General features: G+C 46.5%; 1 protein-coding gene across 4 annotated transcripts in view; it reads right to left on the minus strand.

The window, feature by feature from the left end:
• The window catches only part of USP9X (ubiquitin specific peptidase 9 X-linked), a 1,493,361-nt gene that overhangs the window by 216,959 nt on the left and 1,264,214 nt on the right, over nucleotides 1-12,188 (minus strand). For all 4 annotated transcript variants that reach the window (XM_069204214.1, XM_069204212.1, XM_069204215.1 and 1 more), the window contains exon 35: nucleotides 3,691-4,441. In XM_069204214.1, the coding sequence (XP_069060315.1) occupies nucleotides 3,691-4,441 (751 nt within the window). The remainder of the gene's footprint in view (nucleotides 1-3,690; nucleotides 4,442-12,188) is intronic.

A 12,188-nucleotide genomic window follows, 5' to 3' on the forward strand; every position in this document is an offset into this window, starting at 1 on the left:
GGCCCACCTATGGAAGGAGAGGGGTGGTGGTAGGGGGCACGGAATTGGGGGGCCAGGGACATCACCCAGCTAGACTAACCAGTCAGATGCTCCCAGGGGCCTCTGCTCTCCTTATTTCTAAGACAGCAGAATGAAGTGTCCACCTGGGAGAGCTCTGGGTACCTCCCTAGGGAAAGAGCTGGACGGGGGAGGGTCACTCGCGTCCTTTGTGTGGTTTCGAGCCAGAGCAGAAGCTGGGGGCTCCTGCACCGGAATAAACTGGTTTATGCAAGGAGGGCACCAAATGTGCCCTTCAAAGCAATCTGGGGGCGCTCAGAGGCACCCCCATCCCCAGCTCAGAGACACCTATTTCTAAAGGAGAGGTGGTAACACCTCTCCTCTAGAGGAAATCCTTTGCTCTACTTCCCATTCTCGAGTTAGGCTCAACAGCAGGAGGGCAGAACAGTGTCCGGGGTCAGCAGCAGCACGGGCTGGCATGCAGACCCAGCAATGCTGAACAAGCAGACATGGGGGAGCCCCTACGGAGCCCCCTAGAGCCCATGATATCATAAAACTAGCACTGGAATCGGTGTGGCTGCATGATTCCAACATGTCCGATACCAAACATGACTAGGTATTATGTAGCTGGACATCTTGTGTTGACCAGTGGCCACTACATACCTTAAGATGGCTTCCCCGCATCTACAAAGCCCAGCAAATGGAGTCGGGTTTGTAGGGTCACCTTTGCTCATGCAGGGGTGTCCTCACACTTCGAACCATGCACCCAGCCCTTGGACTGAAGAGCCTACCTTGGGGGTGACATAGGGTCAGACTGAGGTGACCGTGATATAAGGTAAACCTTATATCTGGGGTTATGGTGCATGCAGCATTTCACAGGTTGTGATGGTATGCCTGTAGTCACAGTTTGCTTGTGCCCCCATGAGTGGCAAATACATGCTGCAACGCATGGGGGGTGGGGGATTGCGGGTAGTCCGGGTGTACCAATGCTCTGGGTACCCAACTAACATACTATGGACTTACAAGGGTGCACCAGCATGCCAAATACGGGGTGTAAGATTTACTTACCAACTAAATCTAGGGGAGGGTGCATCAACACTGGGGACCTGGTTAGCAGTCTAAAAACACTGACACCAGGCAAAAGTGGGGATAACTGTGTCAGAAAGGTGCTACTTTCCTACGCCTAGTATATGGTACAACGGGTATTTAGGGCGTGGAAGTTCACAGCCACCTGTGGACTACAGCACCTACTGTGCCATCCACTACAGTGGCAGTGCAAACATAGCTTCAGGCCTACCATCTTACACTGACTGAATCAGTGAAATCCTGCAATTCAATCTGTCAAAATAAACCTTTTAGACAGTTAAAAACTATTTTTAAAACATTTAGTGACCCCTTTGCAGCCCTCTTGTCGCCCACAATGCAGGGTACATGGTATTTGAAAGTAGGACATGTTGAAATTTAACGTTAACATGTCCATAAAAAGTGACTAGCACCCAAAAGCAATTCTCACTATGGTGGGCCTAGATTAAAATACTACAAGTGTCTCTCCGGAATAGGAACAGCTGGGAAAATAGCAAAACAACTATTTTTAATAGGTATTAGAAATTCAAGGGTGAAGCTGGATTGTTAAGAAATATTAAGGAAATTTAACTTTTAGAAAGTTACCTTTTTCGTATCCGACATTCATGGAGGCTAATATGCATTGGCTATCAAACTTTACCCAGCCAGTATTTAGCCCTGAATGGACGTGAAATGCCTCACAAAAACAAAAAAAACACAATAGGCTGACCTAAATGCGCAGAGAACGCATCTGAATTCCACATAATTTGCAGGTTAGGGGTTGTGGGCATCCTTGTTGATACTACAGTGTATTCCTACTTGTGTGTTAAATCTTACTTGACAGATCTGCTGGGCTTACACATAATCCTTGGGGCACACTTGAAAGGGGAGAGAACATGATGCTAAACCAATTCTTGTGGATCCAATGTATGGTTGCTGAAGGTGCTATTTATACTTAAAACCTCATATCTACAGTTCCCCGTATAGTTTTTGTAATTTTGGTGTCATTCTCTTTATTACATTTCACTCCATTTTCCTAATCCGGTTTGGGATTTTTATTATTTTGGATTTTGAGTTTAACTGTTTTGACATTGTATAAATGCTTTATACATGGCCATAAATTAAGCCTCCCATCCCAGTGCCATAGCTACCAGGGGATTGAGGTCAGGTTTATTTAGTGACTTTTGATAGTGCACCTTGATAAGGGTTGTGTTTCACCCTTGAGGTGGGTGTTTGCCCACACCAAATCATAAACCAATTTCTTATAGAAACATAGAAGTGACCCTTGAAGATCTGTAAAGAAACTGAGGTGGCAATAGTGTCAGTAAGGAAGATGAGTGAAGACAAGATAGTAGGAGTGCAGGGCAATGGAAACAGATGACTTTTTGTTTTTCAGGAGCAGGGGAAAGCAGAGCAGACAACATTCTAGTGAAACCCCCAGAGGAACACAGATTAGCTAGGGAGCCACTGTGGCTTACATGAGCAGGTGGTGTCTGTGAAGAGATGGAAATTAAGCCTATGCTAAGAAAAATTTGAGGAAAGTGGTACAGACTGAGACTAAGAGGGGTCCCTTGGACTAAATCTTTCTAAATGTCCACTTGCAGACTGTTATGTGCAACATGCACGCTATAAAAGTACAGATATTTGTAATAAACTTTCTTTTCCGATATGGCAAACTTCCTCGGTTTCACAAGCTTAGGTGAGACAAGTTCACAACCTAACTAGAAATATTTCTCAAGGATGTCTGCCTAACCTTTATTAGCTGAGTGTTAGCAGAGGACAAGTCAGCTTTGGGGATGGAACCAGTTATAATTTCTTTGTTTTGAGAAAGGTACATCATGAACATGATTATTTTCTTCAACCTTGTGGGTCGGATCCTTAAAAAGAGCTCTTAGAAATCATTCATAGCAAAATGAAAAACATCATCTAAAGAAAAAAAGCTCTCATCTTACATGTATCATCAAATAGACCTGATAGGCACAACTAACAATCTCAAACCTTAAATATGCAGTCTTGTGATTTAACACAGTCATGATGCCTTACTAAGAACATATACTAAATGTTGGGGTTCTGAACAATCAAACACCATATCCACTCAAAGAAAATTAGCCATTCATTGACCAGACTCAAACTATAAACCATAAAACAGGAAGAATGGTATATTAAAACAATGACCACTATGTACAAAAATACATTGCTCACAGTATTGTATTTAAGATACTTATAAGCAGCACAGGTCGCTATATTTAAATATCTATTAAGTGTATTTCTATCCAAGCAAAAGCGTTTGACTATTTTGACAGAGTTAGACAATGCTTCCTTCCTAATGGATGGCAGAAGTAAAAACATTATAAATTAAGCTGAAACAATGTAGAAGACAACTGCTATTTCACTGCTTTGGGCTTTCAGCAGAGGTCACAATTCAGACAAGGTCTTGTAAAAACAACTGCATGAAGACAATGCAATGGGAATGGCATAATGGCCATTAGAAACAAATGAGAAGATCTGTATTGAATAGTTAAGCGGAATGGCTGAATTACAAAAGGAACGCGTTTGCACAACAGCATTCAGCTTCACAAGAATACAATAGTTTGACTTTTACATATTTAGATTTTTTTGTTAGATAATTACCTGGAGGGGGGGTAAGATAAACACTGTTGCAGGTTAACAGTTTCTTTACAAACTGGAAATATTCTAAGCTGTATTGCATACGATTGTGCATGAATTGCACGTTTTGCTTTCGGACACTTCGCTCAATGGCTGTTGGCATCTTGATCTGATGGGGTTTTGTGGCGAGAGCAAGTTCTGAAATATATTTTATTATTTCAACGTCTTTCTCTACAGTGTCCATTCGTTCATAAAAAAGAATGTATGCATTCCACCATCTTTTTTGGCGTCTGTATGACATGCGCTTCATCATATGATCGAACACTTCTCCCATATACTCTCCTCCGAAGCACTGGTTTTTCATTTCTTCGTCATCATCCATTTTGCACTCCGTTACATCGCCATCATCAAATTTATACCATCGATTTTTCTCACCATCACCACCATTCCTCTGAATTATGTAAGAATAATAATGTCCACCACTTGCCTGACCACTATGTACTAAAACACCAACAAGTCTGTATTTAGTGCTTCCCGACTGGTCTTTATCAGTTTGTTCATTGGGTATCACCTGATTTTCAGGGTTTACCTCATCTCCCTCCAATTTGGCAACACCTGCAACAGTGTAAGGTTCCATATCCAATTCACGTGGAAATTCAAAGTAGTCATTGAACTTAATTGCACACTCCCTTTCCCAGTCGTAGTCAAATCTTTTTAATTGAATAGCAAGAACTGGTGGCAGCTTCTTAATTAGCAAGCGTTTTACTGTATCAACCTAAAAAAAAAAAAATAGAACCAATAGTTAGAAGAATTTTGAATACTTGAGTAGATATCTACTGTCCTAGTCTGAAGTAAATTTTGATTACAATAATATAAATAACTGTTGTGTTTTTGTTCCACTATTTTGTAGGACTCAAAAGCAATGCACCAAGCAGAATTTAAGTCAACACTGATTATAATATGTAACATAATTCTGCAGCAGTAACTCATCAAATACGGTGTAGTTTCACTATATGGTGTAGTTTCAGTATCTAAACAGCAAGCATTACAGAAAGTAGCGAATCAAATTTAGCAATCATCTTCACATTTTCTTTCCAAGGGCAGCTGACAGTTTTTGTAGTGGTAAATGGAACTATTTTTAACACCGGTAGAACTAAGAGGAATTACTCTTCCTAATATGTTTTTGTTGGAGATTATTATCTGTAGCACCTGGTCAGTTATTTAAACTTTTTTTCTCTGTAAGATAATTAAAAAACAAAAGCAAATATCAATCATAATAGATAGTAAACTCTGTTACACGAATTTTGAGATTCTTAAACATAGGAACAATGTAATTTGAACATGCGGGAGGGAGGACAATATCATTTTAAGCTCTGCAGAAAAAGAATCTTAAGGGCGAGAGACTTCATGTTGAACAAGTTACTTACCTTCAGTAATGCATTATCTGGTAGTGACTTTTTGGTTTCAGATTCCTTACCTTAGAATTTCCCCCCAGGTGTCAGTCTCGATCCGGAGAGTTTTTTCTTGAGCAGTACCCCCTGTGTGCCCTTAGGTGGCATTGGTTGGCTCCGAGTTAGTCACTGGCATCTTGTGTGCTAAAATGACGTTGTGGGACCTATGTAGGCGCCACCTGGCATGCTGACATCAGTTTCTTTTCACTTTCCATGCTAGAAGCGCAGAGCCATGAAGAACACTGGCCACTGGTGCATCAGAACTAGGGCCCTGAAAGGGAAGTCCATGTCCCTAGATATCAGTTTACGGAGCAGGGAGGATGGGTGGGTCGGTAAGGAATCTGCAACTAGGATATGTCTCTACTAGATAATGCATTACTGAAAGTAAGTATCTTGGTCATCTGATAGACACTTCAAGTTGCAGATTCCTTACCTTAGAATAGATAACCAAACAATACCATCCCTGGAGGTGGGTCTGCGAATCAAAATCCTACTAGGAAGTCCTGCAGGACCGAACAAGCAAAATACGCGTCCCTTGGGATCTGACTGTCCAGGCAGTAGTGTTTGGTGAATGTGCGCAATGGCGCCCACATTGCTGCCTGACAGATGTACTGGACTGTAACTCCGTGTGCTAACGCAGTGGTTGCAGCTGTCCCCCTGGTAGAGTGAGCACGTAAACCCTTTGCGTATCATATTTTAATGGAGAGAACAACCCGTCTGGAGATGGCCCTCTTTTGCACTGCCTGACCTTTCTTTGCTCCGACATAACCCACAAAGAGTTGATCATCCACCCGGAATTCTTTGGTACGATCAAGGTAGAACGTCAACGCTATTTTTGGGTCCAGGTGGTGGAGTCTATGACAGGTGGGAAGGGAGGATGAGGGGCACATAAAAAGTAGGCAAGGTGATGGACTGGCCTACATGAATGGGTCTGACCACGTTTGATGAAAAGGAAGCCCTGGTATGGAGCACCACCTTGTCAGGATAGATGGAAAAGAAGGGTGGCTTTGAAGAAAGGGCCTGCAGCTCGCTCACCCTGCAGGCAGAAGTGATGGTGACAAGGAAGGCTGTTTTTCAAGTTAAAAGCCGGAGCAGACAGTTATGAAGTGGCTAAAAAGGAACAAATATTAGAAAAGTAAGAACCAGAATCAAATCCCATTGCGGCATTAGGAACGGTGAAGGAGGAAACATATGGTTAAACTCTTTAAGAATTCACTAACAAAAGGAGATTAAAACAAGGATGGTTGGTCAGGTAACCTCAGAAAAGAGGATAGCAGGCAAATAGCCTTTGAGGGTGCCCAAATCAGAGCCCTACTGGGCTAAAGAAAGAAAAAACAAGAGGATCTCCGATAAAGGGGCAAGGGGGAAGGAGGGGTAAATAGACTTGTCGGTGCACCATGCCACAAGTTTGTATACCTTTTTGGTGGTGGTATGCTGGCTGCCAAGATGACGTTAGACTTCAGGCGGAAGGTCAAAATCTTTCTAGTGTCACTACTCAATTTCCACCCAAGAGGGCAGAGACTGGACAGGTTTAGATGGAGAACCTTCCCCTGCTGCTGTGACAGAAGATCTTTGCAAAGTGGCAGTCTGATCGGAGGGTCGATGGCTATGATCAATAGGCCGGGACATCAGACTTTTCGTGCCCAGTCTGAAGCCACAAGGATTACTTGGGCCCGGCTGTTCTTTATCTTCTTGAGAACTCTGGGCAGAAGTGGTATGGGCGGAAAGATCTACTGCAGGCCTGAATTCCACTAGAAATTAAAAGTGACACCAAGCAAGTTCTGCCTTGGAAACCCCAACATGCAAAACAGCTGACACTGCAAGTTCTCTGCAGAGGCGAACAGATTTAGCCAAGGATCTCCCCACTGCTCAGAGACCTTGCGCCACCTCCAAATGGAGATGCCATTCGTGATTGACCAGGCAGTGATGGCTGTGTTTGTCCGCTCTGGCATTCAAAGAGCCCGCCAGTTGTTTATACCACCAGGGAAATGTTCCAGCCACGTCCAGAGGCGCAGAGCCTCCTGACAAAGGGTCCATGACCCCCACCCGTCCCTGCTTGTTACAGTACCACAAGTTGGTGCCATTGTCCGTGAATACCTGCACTGCTCTCCCTTTGACAGAGGGAAATAATACTTTCAATGCTAGTCTGATTGCCCTGAGCTCCAAAAGACTGATGTGGAGACCCGACGTCTCTGATCTCTGCCTCTCCCAGGTGGCCTCCCCATCCGTCACTACTGTCAGATCTGGCTGGAGAAGGGAGAATAATATGCCTCTGACCCAATCGCGGTTAGTTAACCACCACTGCAGATCTGGATCTTGTTGAAGAGATTCCCCTGATGATGCTCCCACTGGAACTTCAGGTCCCACTGCAGAGCTCGCATATGCTATCTTGCAGTTGTCACCTGCAGGAGGAAATGAGGCCTAGCAGCCTCAGAGTCATTCTCACCGAAATCCAGGACAGAAGCTGAAACATTGGTGTCAGCCAGAAAATCGTGGACTCTCTGCTCGGGAGGATAGGACCGAAACTGCACAGTGTTTAGAACAGTTCTGATGAAGGGGAGTGTATGAGAGACAGTCAGATGTTACTTCGGCACGTTTATAGTAAACCCCAGCAAATGCAGGCAGTCTGCCATAGTATGGAGATGGGAGACGACAGCCTGGGGCGTGCCAACCTTCAACAGCCAGTATTCGAGATAAGGGAAGACAAACCCCTAACCTGCGCAGATGAGCTGCGACCACTGCCATTACCTTAGTGAACACCCGAGGTGTGCTGGTAAGGCCAAAGGGGAGCACGGTGCATTGGAAAAGCTCATGGCTTACGTGAAACACAAGTAACGTCTGTGGGCAGGCGAGAACAGAATATAGAAATAGGTGTCCTGCAAGTCCAACGCTACCATCCAGTCTCTTGGGTCCAGGGCAGATAGAACCTGAGCCAGAGTGAGCATTTTGAACAGTCTCTTTCCTGAGGAGACGGAGGGATAGGAGACCCTTGTCCTTGTTGGGCACCAGAAACTAGTGGCAATAACAACCATGCCCTACTGCTGGCACAGGGGCCTTCTCTATGGCTCCCTTGGCCAAGAGAGCCGTAACCTCCTTGTGGAGAAGTGCTAAGTGATCCTCTGTCATCCGATCTTAGGATGGTCGCATAGATGGAGGGGCAGTCTCTAATGGGAGTGAGTAGCCCCTTTGGACTATTTGCAAAACCCACCTGTCTGACGTGGTGGACTGCCATCGGGGCAGGTGATGGCATATTCTGCCTCTGACTGGTCCCTGGTGGACAAGCATCAGATTAGGAATGTTTGGAGGCTGCTGCAGATGGGGAGGGGCGCTGGACTGGCTAGACTGCAGGCTCCTTGATCCACGAGGACACTGGATCAAACGTCCTCCCCCACGCAGAGGCTGTGCAGCATGCATTGCACAGTGGCTGGAGGGGAAAGAACATTGTTTAGTGTCCCTACCATAGCCACGAAAGGGGTGAAAAGGGGCAGCTGCGGGGCCCGGATGTAGCCCTGGACTCAAAGCGCTCAAGCACAGAGTCTGCTTTGTCTTTGAAGACAGGGTTGCCACCCAAGGGCATGTCCATAAGGTTGGATTAGACATCCCCCGAAAAGCCAGACATCCTCAACCAGGCGTGGTGCCTCAAGGCCACCGCCGTGGCAACCGATCTGCCTAGTGAGTCGGTCGCATCCAGCCTATATTGTATTGTGAAGTTCGCTGCGCCTCACCCGTCAGCAACAGCTTGGGAGTTGAATGGCCAGGGCCTCCTTTGGGACCTGCGCAACCGTGTGCCATAAAGTATGGGGGCAAAGGCGCAAAAGACAAGTGGTGTTGACAAACTGCAAGCCAGGCTGAAGAAAAAAAAAACATCTTCCTAATTTTATCCAGCCTCTTGGATTCCCTATCCCAGGGTGTGGAAGGGAATGCACCAGGGGCATGGAGGCTTGGATAACCAAGCTCTCAGGGGTCGGGTGTTGCATCAGGCACACTGGGTCATTTGGAGCTTGTCAGTGGCAGCAGGCAATTATCCTAATCACAGGGGCCCCTGTGCTGATTTTGGACCAGGTCCCAGGCAGGACACCAGTGAGGGCTTCAAAAAGGGGCAAAAGGGGTTCAGAAGTGGAAGCCCCTTGCGGAAGCATCTGTCAGGAGGTTAGTCCTGACTGCCTCGAAGGCAGCTTGAGGCCCAGGACCTCGGGCTGCTCCCCGCACCACCATGGATTAGGACGATCCCTCCTCCGTAGCCACAGTAGGGGGAGAAAGCAGCCATTGTCCAGGGAAGCGTCCAGACCACTGGCCTTATCCAGGTCCATCCAACAGTCCATGGAATCTTTTGGCTGGTATTTTAAAGGGTCTAGTGACCCCTCCCAATCCTCACTGTACCTAAACCCAAAAGAATAAGAGCCAGGATCTGAGCTAGGTTCCTGTTGAAATCTGAATCGGCGTCCTGTGACGCCAGTATGGCTCTGTGTTGGAGTTGGCAATGAGGAGGCGGGTCTACGCCGACCGTGAGCATGGGTGACGTCAGGAGCGTCGATGTCAGAACTGTCGTCGGATAAAGGTCGAGTTGGAACAACCGACGCCGGGTCGGATCCATGAACTGATCTATGGTGCCCCTTGGAGCTGAGGCCGAAGGAGCGGAACCTGAGCTGGCCCCTGCCAATTCCATGGGGCCTCATGGCTCTCCAGCAGAGTCAGATACCAAATGGGGGGGCATGTCCTCATAGAATTCACAGCATTGGGCAGAGGTTGCTTCAGCTCCCAGAAACTCGGGTAGGCGCAAAGTTGACCCAGGTGCAACTTCCAAGGATGGAGGCCTTTCTCCTTGTCGCGTTGGCCGATGGGGTTAAGTTGAACAACGCTTGTTCTTCTTTGACTTCTTTTTGTGCCTCGAGTTACTCGACTGACCTGAGGAATTGGAGTGGGACGATGAAGAATGGGAGCTCAGCGACCATTCTTGTGACCTTCCTCTCAACCGAGATCGGCAGCGACGTGGAGAAGAGTGCCGGGCCACAATGACCTTTAGGGACCATTCATGGCCCGGCACTCGGAGCACAACTTTGGGTCAGGCTCTTAACACAACAAGCACATGAGGTGCAGAGGATCCGTCACGGACACAGCCTCAGGACAGGAACAGTGGGACTTGAACAAGGTCTTTCGGGACGACATCCTCAATGCAAACAGGAGTGAAGACAGTCAAAAATCTTCGACATTACGTCAAAAAAATACCAGTCAAAAAGTGACTATGAGGTAGCTATTCTTACGGATATGCGCTTCGCTGGCATGGAAAGAAAAGAACTGATGTCAGCGTGCCTGGGTGGCGCCCATATAGGTTCCACGACATCATATCTGGCAGGTACAATGCAGAATCAACAGATGTCACCTAAAGGTGTGCAGGGCTACTGCTCGAGAAAAATCTCCAAATCCAGACTGACATCAGCGGGGGGATTTTAAGGTAAGGAATCTGCAATTAGAATATGTCTCTACCAGATAATCCATTACTGGAGGAAAGTAACTTGTTTGACATGCACTCAGAGAGCACCTTAGAGGTGACCCCTGAACCCCCACTGGGGGAGATTCTAAGGTAAGGAATCCTCAAGTAGAAGTCTCTATCCGATATAATAAATCCGAGGCTGGCACCAGCCTAGACTTATTAAGACAAGGTGTTTGATACCAAACACCATAGGGTTTAGTGAAGCCACTATGTGACTGGGTCACTCGTGTTGACGAGTATCCAGCACATACCTTAATATGGCTTCCCTGCTGACTTGCAATGCTCCACAATGTGGCCCGGGAATCACAGGGGCATATCTGCTGGTGCAGATATGACTACATATCAAATATAATGCACCCTGGCTTAGGGCTCTCAGGCATGCTGTAGGGGTGACATATATATATATATATATATATATATATATATATATATGCACTGACACTAACGTGGCACACGATGGGTGGGCCATGTGTTTTCACCTGGCATGCACCAGGACATGCAGAATGTGGCTGCTGTGTGCATCTTGTTTTTTTTAGGGGAGGGGGGTACCTGAGGGTGGCACAATACGTGCTGCAGCCCTTAAGGACCCTCTCCTCTACCCAGGCCCTAGGAACCAGAGGTGCCGCTTACAAGGTAGAGGAATGTGCCAATTGTATACAATGTTACCTTTTTTTTTTTTTTTTTTAAAGAAAAGAGCACTGGCACTGAGGACCTGTTTACCAGGCCCCAGTGCACCTCAGTTGAAAAACCTCAGTACCAATGGGTAAAAAGTGGGGGGTGACCATGTCAAAATGGCACTTTCCTACACCATCCCCCAACCCAAACTAAAAGGAATGAGACTAACCTTTCCCAATAGCCTTCATTGTCCAAGTGGAAAAACCGGGAAAGGACATCTGGACTGGCATTCCTTGCTAGTCCCTGGTCTGTGTTCCACTGTGAAGTCCACACCCTGTAGGTAGATAGACCACTTCAACAGTTAAGGATTATCCCCTTTCATTAGCATCAGCCATCTAAGAGGCCTGTGGTCAGTATGAACAATGAAGTGAGTACCAAAAAAGCATGGCCTCAGCTTCTTCTGGGAAGTTTAGTATCCAACCTCTCAGCACACTAAACCCACACTGATGCCAGTGTGGGATTTATTGAGAAATGCACACAGAGGGCATCTTAGAGATGCCCCCTGTATGCCAGCTCTACTGTTAGTGTGTGACTGACCGGTCTGTGCCAGCCTGCCACTTCCAGACGAGTTTCTGACCACATGGGGTGACTGGCTTTGTGCAGTCTGTGGTCAGAAACAAAGCATGTCCTAGGGGAGGTGCTTCACACCTCCTCCTGCAGGAACTGTAACACCTGGCGGTGAGCTTCAAAGGCTCAAGCCTGGTGTTACAATGCCCCAGGGCACTCCAGCTAGTGGAGATGCCCGGCCCCGGACATAGTCCTTACTTTTGGCGACAAGTCCGGAGGAGATGATGAGAAAAACAAGGAGTCACCATCCAGCCAGGTCAGCTCTCTACGGTGTCCTGAGCTGAAGTGACCCCTTCCTTAGAAAATCCTCCATCTTGCTTTGGAGGATTTCCCCATGT

The sequence above is a fragment of the Pleurodeles waltl genome, chromosome 8 (genome assembly GCF_031143425.1).
Source record: "Pleurodeles waltl isolate 20211129_DDA chromosome 8, aPleWal1.hap1.20221129, whole genome shotgun sequence".
Lineage (NCBI taxonomy): Eukaryota > Metazoa > Chordata > Amphibia > Caudata > Salamandridae > Pleurodeles > Pleurodeles waltl.